Source organism: Vespula vulgaris, chromosome 3, assembly GCF_905475345.1.
Source record: "Vespula vulgaris chromosome 3, iyVesVulg1.1, whole genome shotgun sequence".
NCBI classification, from domain to species: domain Eukaryota; kingdom Metazoa; phylum Arthropoda; class Insecta; order Hymenoptera; family Vespidae; genus Vespula; species Vespula vulgaris.
In genome coordinates, this window is record NC_066588.1 from 9,482,115 (window position 1) to 9,497,611 (window position 15,497).

Sequence of the window (15,497 nt, forward strand, 5' to 3'; positions counted from 1 at the left end):
TAGTTGGATACTCTATTATGCTAGTCGAATATAGAGAATGGAAAAGAGATAAAGAGAAACGTAATGCCAACTGCATCTCCTTCGATAATAATTCACTGACGATTGATATAGCGGTACGATGATTGCGATGTTCCCAAGTCCGATCGCGTCGGCCTTACTGAAGTCGATACGGAGCTACGGATACGTTCGAGGTGAAAGGGCGAGCCCGCTATATCATTACGACTCACACCTGTACCTACAGGTAGGTTGCGCCAATGCTTCTTCCCCTTATATTTCCAAGCGGAACCGCTAAATAAATTATTATTACCATTACAACGCCATAGATTTCCCGCATAATCATTTCGCATATTTCTCTTCTCTCCATTTGTCATTCCATCAGAAAATTTTCTATTTCTTTTTCCAAATTTTCTCGATTCTTTTTATTCGATCTCTACAAATAAAAGCGCAAAAATGCGATTAAAATGATCACGAGAGTGACCAAAATCGTATATTTTCTCCTTTCGAGAATCGAGATAATAAGTTTCTTTCTTTTTATATAATATACAAAATTGATATAACACAAAATAGGAGGTGAATACAATTTTTATATAGACATTACTTGAGACACTTCAATAGTCATTATGATATTTGTAAAAGGTGATAGAGATCATAAGATGATAAAGAAGCTACCTGAATTAAAAAAAGAAATGTTTATAAAAATTTTAAGAAAGGTATATAATTTTTTTATCGATGACGATTATCAATAGAAAAATTCGAGACGAGGGTTGCTATTGTAAAGGGAAGGAGAGTAAACGAGACGACTCGTTCGCGCAAAGCACTAATTTGTAATTTACGAGAGAAAAGTAGAACGAGGGGAGGTTATACGCGAGTGCGCGTTAACGCCGCCAAATGAGCTGAGACAAGATGTATTATTTTTTTCGTTTACGTGCCTGCCCTCAACTGACTCGCCTCTATGACTCCTGTGGGGTTCTCTTCACCCTTTATTCTTTCTCTCCGTAGCTCCTCCGATTCTTTGTCCTTTGCTTCGCTTATTTCCCCACCACCCTTGTTTTACCTTCGTAGAAGACGAAAGGGTTGAGAGAGAGTGTAAGAAAGAGAGTGAGAGAGAGAGAGAGAGAGAGAGAGAGAGAGAGAGAGAGAAAGAGAGAGAGGGAAGGAAGGGCCAAGAACTGTAAATTACCAAGAGGGCATTTTGATTAAATTTTTTATTGCTTCTGCTAAGGCGTGCACAACCTGCTGATTTAACGATCGCGCTTCGCAAGTTTTATAGTCCCTTCTTTTGCGGGATAAGAAAAGAATCATTTGTATTATGTGTCTTGTCTATGTCCAAACTGATTTTTTGATTATCTGCCGAGTCTAGGATTGTCAAGATCTAAGAAAGGTATGTATGTTAATTCTGCTTCTTTGTACAATCTGATTGACATGCGCTAAAAAATCAAATTGTATGTTTTTGTATTCTACGATTTGCTAAGCATCGTTCTATCTTTTGGCTAATCTAAAACAGTGCAATTCAAGGAATCAAGTATAATGTTAATTTTGCTATTTGCTAATCATTGATCGAGTTTAGGAATACCATTCGTACATTAATTTTGTTTTCTTCTTTTTTCTTTTTGAGAATCACTCGTCTATTCTAGAAGTGGCAAATTTCAAAGAAGTCGAGCCGTGTGTCGATTTTTCTCTTTGTTTAAGTCTATTGAGTGAAATAAAAAAAGAATCGTTAGGAAGGGATAGAATGTAAATTTTGTTATTCGAGTGGATATTACTTGCGAAGTTGAAAATGTCAGTTTCGAAGTAAACGAATCGCTTACTGACTTTTTACTTCGTAGACTTGGTAGTTCTCCAAGTCAATATAATAGATAGACGTTCCACTGAACGAAAGACATGATTTCTTTGAAAATAGCTAGAAAAGCTTAGTTGTATGAACCACGTGTAGGAGTCTTTGGGATTCGCGATGAGCTCACGAGTGGACGATCGAAGGAAAGGTGGTGCAAAGGGTGGTGGTGGCGCGAAGAAGGGTGGTGATGGTGACGGTGGTGGTGGCGGTGACGATGGTGGGGGCGGAGGAGGCGGAAGGTGTCACGTGGTCGGCACGAAGCTCCGCCTTCGCGGCGTAGCTCCAAGTACGGCGCGTCATTCATGGCCGAGCTAAAGGCTACGCCAGCACTCTCCGGCGCTTCCGTCCGGCTGCAGCAGCAGCTCTCGCGAGAGGAGATCTCCGTGGGACTCCTCATCGTCTTTGTTGTTCCTCGTGTGATTTCGTGTGTCCGATATCGTTTATCGCGTTGATCGGTGACTACTTATCAAAAAAGTACGACGAGTGTCTCCCGATCGTTATATTTCGTTGAAAACAAATTTGTGTTGTTTTATTTATTGTTATCAGTGAGGACATGTTGTCGTTGTTAATAAAGGAATGAAACTCGCGATGGTGAGTGATCGGGCGATCGATCGATCGGTTGATCGATCGATCGCGACGCGCCACCAGGGTGATATCAGGGTCGAGTAGGGCTCGACTTTAGTGCGACGAGGTATAGATCGAAGTAGAGAAAGGAAGAGAGAAAGGGGGAGAGAGGGAGAGAGAGAGAGAGAGAGAGAAAGGGATAGAGGGAGATAGGGCGATAAGAAGGGAGGGAGAGGTGAGGCGAACAAGTGGGGTAGAATTTAACAGGGCTTTCGTGGTGATTTCGACGCGGAAGAAGTTGAAGGAAGAGGAAGAAGAGGACGAAGAGGAAGAAGAGGAAGAAGAAGAAGAAGAGAAAGAGGAAGAGGAGGAGGAGGAGGCTCGACGTTCGTGGTGGAGGCCTGGCTGATGCACCGTGGCTGCGGCGGCGGCGTCGCCGGAAGCGGTGCTGCTGCTGCTGCTGCAGGATCCGGAAGTGCTGCTGTATCTGCTGCTGCCGTTGTTGCTGCTGGAAATACCAGTGGAGATGCGACGGTATCAGTAACACCAGAGGAACGTTCTCTGGAACATCATCGTCATCCTGCTCATCATCATCATCATCACCATCATCATCACAATCATCATCATCACCCGTCGGCAATGCCAGGTGCTCCAGGTTTTCACTGGGGTGCCATGCTGGCAGGGCACCACGCGGCTGCCGCCGCTGGCATGATGCAGCCACCTCTGGCTGCGCCAGGCGAGTACGCACCGGCTGCGGCTCATCATCACGGGGCCACACACCCCGCGATGCCCATGGATCTTCACGTTCACCAGGGCTTCCCCTACTACAGGTTCGTCGCATATCTTCTTTTTCTATACATTCTATTGGGCGCTTATCGGTTTGTATATTTCAAATGTTTGTTTATATAAATCCAGAGCACTTAGTTGACGGCAGGTTCGTGGAACTCGAGTAAAGAACTTGATTCGGTCTTTATCGGAGCATGTGTTCTTGTTAAATATTTAACGTACCGTATCATGTGGATTAATATCAATCGAGTTCCGATATATCACTTTGTAGCCCTTACTTTGTAACAGAGATTGTATAGAAGAAAAATCGATAGCTATGAATGGTCTCGATTATCCAAACGTAATTATTTCAACCATCTTATTTATGATAATTAGAGAGAGAAAGAGAGAGAGAGAGAGAGAGAGTTTAAGGGAGAAGTAAAATCGATCGATTTGAATACGTTTTCGTTTTTTGGAGGAAGATTCAATAATTCAATTAATCGGATCAATTATTCAGAATGTTACGAAATTTGAAACGTCACTACGTTAAGTGACACTTGTTGCTGTCCTCGGTCCTTAACACGTTGTCTTCTCAATCTCGAATCCTATGCCTTGACACGAACGATAGTCTCTATCTCCGGAAATGTCGTTGACTGTTTCACGAGTCGCTTTAAGTGAGTTGCCGGTTATTTAATTCGTTACTTAGCGATCGGTCGTTCCGGCGGGAAGCTTGGCAAAGTTCTTCTCGCGTTCTTTACGCGTTCATTTTGAAGGACACTCAGGGTTAGAAAGATTGATAGAAGTCTACTTTAGTAACGTTCAATGCAACTCGGCAATGGTCATTTCACTTGCGATAGGTGGTCGTACATACAACTGGGTCAGCGCACGGTGTCTTCTATTGCAGTTAATTATAATACAGTGACGTAGAAACGGGGCATCTTGTACGTACCTACATAAAGACTAACCGAGGGAAGACTTAGGCAAACTCGTTCGATATATTAAAACAAAAAGGAACATAAATATATTTCTTTGACTTGTACGAATTTATTAAAAACCAGCATTTAAGACGTTTCACCGTTATATATTTCACTACGGTGACATTAAAAAGTTCTAACTTCTAAACCAGGAAAACCTGCTCGAGTAGGTAATACTGATCTAACTGATACACGTATCTACAGCTACGCTATGGAGAAAGTCTCTCAGATTTTGAAACGTTTTATTTCGTAACGTTTTCGGCATGAGTTATGAAAACTTTTTATTGAATAATATAACTGAGGAGATATTTACCGTAAAAAAAGTTATCATATAATAAGTGTAACCAAATAACTTTCTGTACTTTGAACGGCAACTTTGTTGATTCTAACGATAAGTAAGATATTTCGAAAGTATCTTGGGCAAGATAAACGATCGATACGCAATGATAGAAAGAGAAAGAGAGAGAGAGAGAGAGAGAGAGAGAGAGAGAGAGAGAGAGAGAGAGAGAGAGAGAGAGAGAGAGAGTTTTGAACACCTGATGTGCAAACAAGTGGTAATTAGTATCGGTACAAGAGAGTGCATCTGTCTTCGAGCACGGAAGTACGGTCGCACAGGCATTGAGAGAGTTATTGAATGATGGCTCAGCCAACTACTAATGGGGCCGGACGCGCGCGAACATAAGGGATAGTAAGAAGCACACGGGCAGTAGAAGCAGTCGTTGCTGTTGCTGTTCCAGCGACAGTGAATCAAGGTTGCTGTCGTTTCTCGTTAGAGAAAGAAAGAGAGAGAGAGAGAGAGAGAGAGAGAAGAAGATGCTTCATCGTGGTCGATCAGAAATTCTTTTGGGTGATCAAAGATCAAGGGCCTTCTTGCGATCTTTGATAGGTATCGGTAGCAAGGTCCTCTTGCTGGCAATCAACAATGTTAAATTATATAGTATGTTAATGAAAAAAAGCTTCTGGGAGAAGATAAGAGAAGAGTTTTGGAATGTATGCTGAGTCAAGTGCGTGAACGCATATACATATACATATACATATACTTTCTATATACGCGTAGGACGAAGAAGGGAGATAGTTCGGTAAAGGCAAGAGGGTGGGAAGACGAAGAAGAAGGAAGAGGAGGAGAAAGAGGAGAAGAAGGAGAAGAAGGAGAAGAAGAAGAAGAAGAAGAAGAAGGAGTGCAGGAGTCCGTTCAGAGCCAGGCTGGCTGCCGCTGACCAACCGATAAATAACTTGCTTGCGTTTTTATCGGCTGGACGTCGCTTCTCTTGTACGCAGCCCGATAGTATATATATATATTGACTACATATATACATGTTCGTCTGCGTGATTGTATATGTATGTGCGTGTAAACATATACAATACTTCTCTTGGAGAAGTAGAATCGGTGGACTAGGGCAACTCTTGCCAACATCGAGTCGCGACTTACACCCTCTTTCTTACTCCCCTCTCAATTCTATCTCTTTTTTACTCTTCTCTCTCTCTCTCTCTCCCTCCTCTCTTATCTTTTTCCATAGTTCAGCAGATTTTCTCGTTTGGAATTCTTTTAATAAATAATATTTTCTTCGGGCATCACACCGGACGAATATCGTCGACCTTTACCTCATCCTCAGATCTTCCCCTCTTCCTTTTCTTCTTCTTCTTTTTCTTCTTCTTCTTCTTCTTCTTCTTCTTCTTCTCCTCCTTTTTCTTCTCTTTTGTTGTTTTCCTTTTCTCCTCTTTCACCAGCCTACAGCAGAGCGTACATACGCGAGCATCAGACATCTAGAAGACATCTTCCCCTCTTCTTTCTTTCTTATTCCTTCCTTCCTACCTCCCTCCATCTCTCGACCTCCACCTCCACCTCCACTTCCATTCGTGTTCCTCTTCTCTCGATTCTTCGGTTAAACCACCGTGCAGCCCGGTAGTTGGAAGCCCAGACTTTTTTCTCGGCTATCGGCCAGTGGATCGCGCTGCGATGCTGGACTGCAATCAGAATTGATTATAGCCTGCCGAAACTCCGGCGCGGCGTGCTCATATTATACAACTTGCCCGCGGCCCTTGGTCCGTTCTATCCCTCTCTTTCCTTCTGTCTGTCCCTCTCTCTTTCTCTCTTTCACTTTCTCTCTATCTTCTTTTCTCCCAACGAAGCATCTTCGTCGTCATCGTCGTCCCCAAGATCACTCTTTCTGCTCGATATGCACGCGAATTTCGACGATATTCGACGTCACTGACCTGACCGACGACTATCGAAAAGACAGCCTCACGTTCTTTTCCGACATATTATAACAGGTCTTCCAACATTGTGGGCTTAATTTCGATGAGATTCATGTTAACAGTACGGCGTAAAGAGAAGACGAATCTTTTTTTTTTTCTTCGAACGAACGTGGGAAAGCAATGTCACTGATGATCAAAGGATTGGAAGTGTTAATTAATTGGGGGAAGGGCGAGAGGCAGGGTAGTAGTGGAAACAACGTATAACAAATTTAATGTTCTCTCTCTCTCTCTCTCTCTCTTTCTCTCTCGAATTAATTTGAGAAAATTTATCGATCGTTAAACCGATCATTTTGATTTATTTTAATTATTTTCGTTTATTTATTTCTGGTCGTTTTTATATTCACTTTGTTTTTTATTTCAATAAAGGTTACTTTTATTGAGGGTTGACAGAGATCAATTCGACGTTGAACGATAAAAAAAAAGAAACAAAGAAAAAGCAAAGAAAAGGAAGAAGAAGAACTTAAAAGCTTTTCTCTCAAGCGGCTAGACACCGCTAATCCATCTTTCGTTCGTGAGTAACTTTTTTCCTATTGGATAATGGCCGTTATAGGACGGCCAGAAGAGCGAGCAAACGCCAAGCAACAAGTCGTTTTCGCGCGGGAATTACCTTGGCCTCCAATCAAGTTTAATAATGTAGATGCGGATCAGTGGATAAGAACAGGCTACTGATATCGGCGAGGGGTCCCTCGTTCGTCCGATGGCTTACGATCCTCGTTGCGTTCTTGGCTTCCAATCGATCCTCTCTCTATAATCGATAGATCGCGAGCCATTTACCCCGTACTAAAATACTCTAAAATCCTATTCGGGAAATGGTTAAAGAATAAAGAAACTAAGAGGAAGAAGAAAGAAGAGGATGAACAAAACAAAAGAAAATAAAACAGGAACAGAAATAAATCAAAGAGTTCAGCTCGTGTAAGGATTAATTGCCGATTATGTCATGTATTATGTGTTCAAAGTATTATATATTAACGATCTATTGATGTCATAGGAATATAGATGATAAGAAAAAAGAGAAAACAAAAAAAGAAAAAGGACAAATATCGAAGGAAGGGTCGAGAACTTCTTATCGTAGTAGGTTATCAATCGTGGGAGAAGCTACGATATGGACACCACCGAGTGGGTTTAGGGTAAAACTGCAGAGGGGTGGATATCAATCTAATAGTAATGAACAAGCGACTCTGAGGCCAGAAAGACTTTGAAATATACATTATGCGGGGATTATGTTTATGCATGCGGGAAAGGCGGTGAGAGTATTTTTCTTTTGATATAGATGCCCGCGAGAGAAAGAGAGAAAAAGAGCATTTCTGGTCGTCGTCTACCATACCGTCGGATGAGATTTGAATAAAAGTATCTGTCGTACTCTCTCGCTATTGGGAGAGCGCGATTCGCTAGCTGCTTTTTATTTTTTCCTTTTTTCTTTTTTCTTTTTTTTTTTCCTTTTTTATTTTCTTTTTTTACAACTGCGTGCTCTCATTAAATATGTATAGATTCGCACCCCCGGACTCCTGTCGGCTTTTTCTTGCCAACAACTTTACACACATACACACACATCCCCCTACCACCACCGTCACTACCACTACCACTACCACCACCACTACTACCACTACCCCCTTGCTACTCTTCTTCTTTTTCTTACTTTACTCGTATCTTCCTTCTTTTCTTCTTTTCTTTCTTTCTTTCTTTCTTTCTTTTTTTTTCTCCTTATTTCTTTCTCTTTATTTTTCGTAATAATAGAAGTCACAGAACGATTACGCGAAACATATGTCTCACAGATTGAAGACTCGTATACATAGACACGGATATTTTCCTCGATTTCAAGAGGGAACGAACGTTAGGAAAGAGCCGGGACGATTCTTTATTAAGATGCAGTGTCAGCGGCGGTTTCATTTCTTCGCGAACAAATGGCCCGCGAGTTATCACCCTCGTAGAGAAGGGGAAATACCAGAGAAGGAAAAGAGAAAAGGAGAGAGAGAGAGAGAGAGAGAGAGAGAGAGAGAGAGAGAGAGAGGGAGAAAGAGATAGAGAAAGAGAAAGTGTGAGTGCAGGACCCTTCCATTTAAAAAATGTAAATTCGTTAATGCAAGTAGTGGGAGCGTGAAAATTTGTTCCCTACTCGAACTTTTTCCTGAGCGAGTTTCGCGGCAAGCAGGCACCCTATTACCTGAGACTATTATCCAATACAAAAAATCAAATAAAGTATGCTAAGTTACGCTTCGAAGGCTTTAGGGAGTCCTGACTATCAAACGGGGTTCCGTTTGAAGGGGTGTCTTCGAAATATTTTTTTTTCTCTATCTTTCTTTCTTTCTTTCTCTCTTTCTGTCTCTCTCTCTCTCTCTCTTTCTTTCCCCATGGGTGCATGAGCAACACCAACAAGCTTAGGGTACTTTCTTTTAAGTTTGAAGAAAAAAGATTACGTTATGGTGTCGAAAAAATAAATAAATGAAGAAGGAAAGAAAGAAAGAAGAAAAAGGAATGTATACATAGATAGATAGAGCGACAGAGAGAGAGAGAGAGAGAGCAAGATGCGAGTTCGTCTTTCGAGTTCGAATTTGTACGAGAGGAAGAGAAAGAAAGCTCCGTGAGTCGGTTAGATCGAGCTGAATCGAGTTGATAAGGTTAACTGAGAAATACGGGGGCGTAGGGAGGTCAAGTGACCGCGTGGGCGGCATCGCTCGCCAACAGAATATACCGATGATTAAGCTACGCATACAAGTGTACTCTAGTACTTACAAGAGTGCCCTCGCGAGAGTCCTCCTTTCCTTACAGAGAGTAAAGTCGATTCTGACTAGTTGACACCTAGTTAAAGAGGTTTACTCCGATCAAATTTCGGTGTTGGCCTATATTCACATGAAAATATTTAAATTTCATTGAATATTTGCCTTTTCGTTAATCCATTTGAAAGATCTTTTCACCTTTTCTCATATTCGAATATATTTTTATGCTTTAATAATATCAACGATGGAAAGAGATCGATGAAAAATAATTGATCGTTGAAAAGAATAATAATTATTCGTTGAATATTTATGATGACATAAGAAAAATTGATTTAAGTACATTCTAACATTAAGTCAGTTCTAAGCGTAGATGTGTATTTAAAAGAGATCAATCAGCATACGAGTAGATTTTATTCGTGTTACTTTTCTTTTATGAGAAGTAAAATCGATTTTAATTTATACTTTCTTAAATAAGGTCAATTTTATTTTTTACCAAACTTTCATTTTTTGTCGTATACCACATGGTTCGTTGTTTAACAATGTTACGTGATAAATAGAAATATTATTTACATGACATTACTAATCGAATATTCATAAAACATTTTTAATAATGAGTCAATCGTCTCAGAGAATCAATCTCTAAGAGGATTCAAATATGTTCTGATAAAATTAAACTAACCATATCTTGAGAAAACATTTGAGGAAGTTTGGGATATTCAAAGTGACACAAAGTAAGAGATGAATCAGCGTACAAGTACGTTTTATCCATGCGAATTTCTCGTAATACTCACGAGAGTCTTTTGCTTTATTCAGAATATAGTACATAACACTTTCTTAGAAAGAGTCATTTTCATTTTTCGAATAATTCTTAATTTTTCTTATATCTCGTAAAGCTTATTATCTTACAAATAATATTGTTAATACGATAGAAACAGAAAAAGTATTCAAAAGATATTTTAATTAATTATGAAATATTTCTAAAAAATTTTTATCAAAGAAGATTAAAATAGATTCTTCGAAGATATATGAGGAAGTTTCGAATACTCGAATAGATACAGAAAAAGAGAGAGAAAGAGAGAGAGGGAGAGAGAGAAAGAGAGAGAGAGAGAGAGAGAGAGAGAGAGAGAGAGAGAGAGAGAGAGAGAGAAAGAGAGAGAGAGAGAGAGAGAGAGAGAGAGACGAATAAGTGTATGAATACGTTTTGATGTAAATTTTTCATAATATTCATAAGAGTTTTTTCTCTTATTCAGAATATAGAAGACTTAGACTATATCACATCTTAGTAAGAATCACTAATATTTTTTGCTGAACTTTTATCTTCCTTGTATCTCATAAAGTTTATTATCATATAATATTATCAATAGGAGAGAAATAAAGAATCAATATTCACAAGATATTAATTATCAAATATTTATGAAAAATTTCTATCAAAGAAGATAAAAACATCTCGTGAGAATACATTTAAATATGTTATGATCAATCTCGGTTTTTTGAAGACATTTGAAGAAGTTTGGAATACTCAAAGAAATACGGAGAAAGAGAGAGAGAGAGAGAGAGAGAGAGAGAGAGAAGGAGAGAGAGGGATGAATCAACGTACGACTACGTTTCATTCAAGTGAATTTCTAATAAGACTCGCGAGAATCTTTACGCAGAGCAGAGTCGATTCTAAATATTTCATATCTCTTTAGAAAGTATCACTTTTATTTCTTTTTATTAAACTATCGCTCGTTTTATATCCCAATAATATAGTTTATTACTATCTTACAAAACTATCAATAATTCAATAGGAAATAAAAACGATATTCGCAAGTGATTAATTAATTGTCAAATATTTATGAAAAAAAAAGTTTCTATCGAATAAGACTCAACGATATCACGATAATCAATCTAACTATTTATTTTCTGATCAAACCAGATCTTTCAAAAACATTTGAGGAAGTTTGCGATATTCTTAGTGAGACAGATAAAGAGAGAGACCGAGATAAAGAGAGAGAGAGAAAGAGAGAGAGAGAGAGAGAGAGAGAGAGAGAGAGAAAGAGAGAGAGAGAGATGAATCAGCGTGCGAGTACCTTTTACGTGACTTTCTCATAGCACTCGTAAGTTACATTCGGATGTACAACTCACGCTTACGGCTCTCTCTCCGTCGGAGATCCAATGAATAATACAGCCACGGCACAATTAGCTCCGCCGTTTTCAATTTAATCGACGAATTATCAACCCTTCGGGGAACACGGGGCACTCGTTCCCGCAAGAAAAGGCTCCCATACGGCGTACACCAGACTGCGTTTAGAGAAATGAAATCCATCGTGCTCAGCGGGCAGTGCTTTCGCGTCCCAAAGAACTCTCGTAGAGAGATCTTCCTTTTATCTTCTTTTATTATTTTATTCGACGCGTTATCGCGCTCGACATCGCGCACACTAATTGTAATGTTCGTCGATTGCCAAAACGTTAATTCGAGCGAACGTGAAAACCGATCATTTTTCATGCAGGAATAATGATAAGCCTTCCGCCATGATTTCCGACGTTATTCCGAGATCGTATTTAAGATTCGATAAAAATTATACGATACATCGTGGAATGACGATGGAGAAATAAAGAGATATACAAAAATATTCCCGTAGCCCGCAGCTTATCGTCGAAGTCGATTTTTATCGTAGCTTTTCTGTCGGTTACCTTTCAGAAAGAGGAAAAAAGGAAAAAGAAAAAAGAAAATAAAAATATCACTTCGTGTATACAACACGTTGATTTTTCCAATCAAAATTTATACCAAGGATAAATATATAAAGAAAAAAAGAAAGAAAGAGAACAGATAAGATTTTACGAAAACGAAACATTTTTTTACGGGACACATAGAACGTTGTAATTTACTCTCGATCATGAGTTTACGAATAATTTATGAAGGATAACTACTTGCCTCTACCATACTTCGTGAAGTATATTACACGTATTTACCTACCTATAGCGTGCATGCGAGCGAATGCAAAGAATTCTCCAAAAGAGGGAATTTTATTCTCCCTAAACGAAAAAAAGAAAAAAACGAAAAAGAAAAAAAGGGAAAAAGTAAAAGGGAGAGATAAAGAAAGCGAGTGAAGTGTTATCAATGGACACGAGCCCTCGTTTTCCTCTACGCTACGATAATAAAGATCCTACCTGGGAATGGAGGGGGGTGAGAAGAGAGAAGAGTAAGAACGCAGTTCGCGTTAAACGTCTGTTGGTTCTTGGATGCAAATGAGAGTCCGAGTAGAGTGCATATCGTTGGCCTATAATGGTGAAGGAAGAAAGGAAAGGAAAGGAAGAAAGGAAAGAAGGAAGAAAAGAAGGAAGGAAGGAAGGAAGGAAGCAAAGAAGGAAGGAAGGAAGGAAAGAAAAGGAGAGAAAGGGAGGCAGGCACACGCGCGTGCACACGGAGATCCATATATTAACACGCGCGTGCTTGCGACGCGATCGACGACAGCTAGGACGAAGGACAAGCTGCTGCCTTCTGGGTTGGCAGGCCCTTACTAAAGGTTCCCCCAAGCTTTTGCATCGTCTTTTGCGAGGAGTCACTGGAGTAGGATCATTGGAAACTCAAGAAGGTAGCACGCAGACATTTAGGCGCCGGCCTACTCGAGCCAATAAATCGAAGGATGCCTCATTACTAAGCATGTCTCTTTAATTGAAATCTCGTGTTTTTCCGTCGAACCACCATCAACACCATCTCTCGGCATTCTCATCTCTTCTCATCTCACACCAAGGAAAGTTCCAAGTTTTATTTAAACGACTTTTAAGCTAACCCATGGGATATCAGTGAACCCGACCGAACGAGGACGAACGAAATCGTTCACCGTCGAATGGAATTTATGCGATTATTTCGAGAATCGCGTTGGTGTGTTCTCGATTATCTACGACCTTCTTCACTAAATTCTCAAAGTATTGTATGTATTACTACCGACCTATCGTCCTTTTTATCTGCGAAACACGCCGAGACGTTTTAATAATGACTTCGACTCGTCTCCTCCGCGACGAAATATCCGAGGATGGTTATTAAGTTAATTAGGACGGATCCAAGGGAAGTTATTAAAGATGGTAAATCGCGTCTAACCGTTCGCGAGCTTATGTGTATGTGTGTGTGTATCTGTGTGTGTATCTATATATATATACATATATGTTACACGGAAGAACTCGCAAAGTCCATACGAAGAACTCTCACGATCGAGAGAGAGAGAGAGAGAGAGAGAGAAAGAGAGAGAGAGAGAGAGAGGGAGAACGAACGAAAGGTCATGTGCGTGACGTTAATCGAATAACACCTACGTCACGTATATAATTAAAGTTTAATGGAGACACGGATTGCTTTTCTTCAGACGACGACGTACGAATTGAAAACACCTATGCATCTATGTAGATATATAAATATATATGTATATGTATATAAATATATATATATATAATAGCTACGTACTCATGTATAGAAGAAACAGAAAAAGATGGTAAAAACATATTATGTCCTTGCGAGAAAGCATCGATCTGATCGGGCGATCTCGATTTCGTAACGATCGCCGACGGTGCGATTATCCTGTTGGCAAAAAAATGAGAAAAGATAAAAGAGAGAAAAGTATAAGGAATAAAAACGAGTAGAGGGAACGGGGAAAGAAGTAGCGATAGTTCCTAATAGGGATCAACGAGAGAACGAACGTTCGTGGAAGCTTTTTTTAGCCCTCTCTTCCCTCCTTGCTCCTACCTCTCGACCCTCCTCCCGCGCAACGTCACGTCGAGCTATTGTACAGCGTTAATTGTAACTTCAGAACATATCTCGACCCTCTCGGCTAAGAAACGCATTCCGGTTTTCGTCGAACCCGACGAGATCGGTGGAACTCGCGCTCGCGCGATGGTATTGGCAGACTTTTTCTCGACTCGGCTCGTGTCTCTTCTCCCGACATCCGCGCGAATGCGGTAGCAGGGTGTGGTGTGCCTCAGTTCGAAGGAACAGAGAGAGAGAGAGAGAGAGAGAGAGAGAGAGAGAGACAGAGATTGTTATACGTGCTACTGGTTCCCCTTGTGTTATACCACTGAGGCAAGAATGTTCCCCGTGTTGGTTCGATTAATCAGTCGTTTTTCGGTCTCTCGCTCCGGGCCAATAGAGGTAGAAAAAGTTAACGTATGTGATAATGCGCCAGCTATGTCTTTCTCTCTCTCTTTCTTTCTCTCTGTCTTTTTCTCTCTCTCTCTCTTTCTCTCTCTCTCTCTCTCTCTCTCTCTCTCTCTCTCTTTCTCTCTCGTCTCTGTTGGAACGCGGGAGAATCGAATCGTGCGGCATGAAAGGTGACTGCATATAGCTACCTATACCAAAACGGTGAAGCCGAAGAAGAAAGTGCACTGACCCGGAGAAGGGCTAAACCTTTTTTCCCTTCTCAACTCTTTCCTCTTGATTCTTCGTCTCCTCGTCCATCGGTTCTGCAGGACATTCTGAGGACCAAAGTGGAATCAGTTTCCTTTTTTAATATTACGTTATTAGGAACTTTCCAATACTTTGCGAATATCAATAAGGAAAGAAAAGAAAGAAAAAGAGAGAGAGAGAAAGAGAGGGTAAGAGGGTGGTAGAGGGTGGTGTAGGGCATAATTCACGAGGGTGGTGTGTACGTTGTTTCTACATTTTCATGGGAGGCTGTAAGCGGCACTTGTTATGCCGACACATCGCTTAGTCATTACGTTAGGTGCCTTACCCTCTCTCTCTTTCTCTCTCTTTTTCTCTTTTTCTTTCTCTCGTCTTCGGTAGACACGTATCTACCCTCCACGATCGAGAAACAGTTCGTCGACGGGATAGACATTTCGTGCAGCCGGTGTATCCAAAGTTAAAGTTTACACGGCATCATGGATGAGGACAGAGAGAGAGAGAGAGAGTATATACGGGGGTGGAAAAGGGGTGTAAGAGATCGGAGTCGAAGAACGTGATCGCACCATGTGTGATCCAAAGCTGCCCTCGGTGATCGCGTATTATGACTGCTTGTAGATGGCACGTTTGTGGTCCTCCCAACACCCCTTGCCACCCCCTCCAAGACTTTAACGACACATGACGCGAATTTTCCACTTTCGGAAATTCCATTTTCGATCTTCCTCTTCGTCTCTTTTCCCTAACCTTTTTTCTTTCTTATAGTCGGTACCGAAAGAAAAATGAGAAGGTATTAGGTGCAAATTCGTTCTGTTGATTCTCTTGCTTAACCCTCTAATTTACTGCACGCGAAGGTGAACTCCCGACTAAAAGTGGATCATCTTCCGTTTTCTTCGTTCACGAAAGCCACTAAAGATTTCGATAACTTCATGGAATGTTCCAGTTTAATAAGCGCGATAAAATTCGGGAGAAGGGAAATAGAGAAATAGGGAAGGAGTGATCATCCCCAAAAAGGTAAAAGTGGA

At 40.6% G+C, this 15,497-nt stretch overlaps 1 protein-coding gene across 6 annotated transcripts in view; it reads left to right on the top strand.

Annotated features, from left to right (window-relative positions):
- The first annotated feature begins 2,129 nt into the window (after positions 1 to 2,129).
- The window catches only part of LOC127062798 (protein trachealess), an 86,617-nt gene continuing 73,249 nt past the window's right edge, over positions 2,130 to 15,497 (top strand). For all 6 annotated transcript variants that reach the window (XM_050991569.1, XM_050991570.1, XM_050991572.1 and 3 more), the window contains exon 1: positions 2,130 to 3,228. In XM_050991569.1, the coding sequence (XP_050847526.1) occupies positions 2,807 to 3,228 (422 nt within the window). In that variant the 5' untranslated portion in view covers positions 2,130 to 2,806. The remainder of the gene's footprint in view (positions 3,229 to 15,497) is intronic.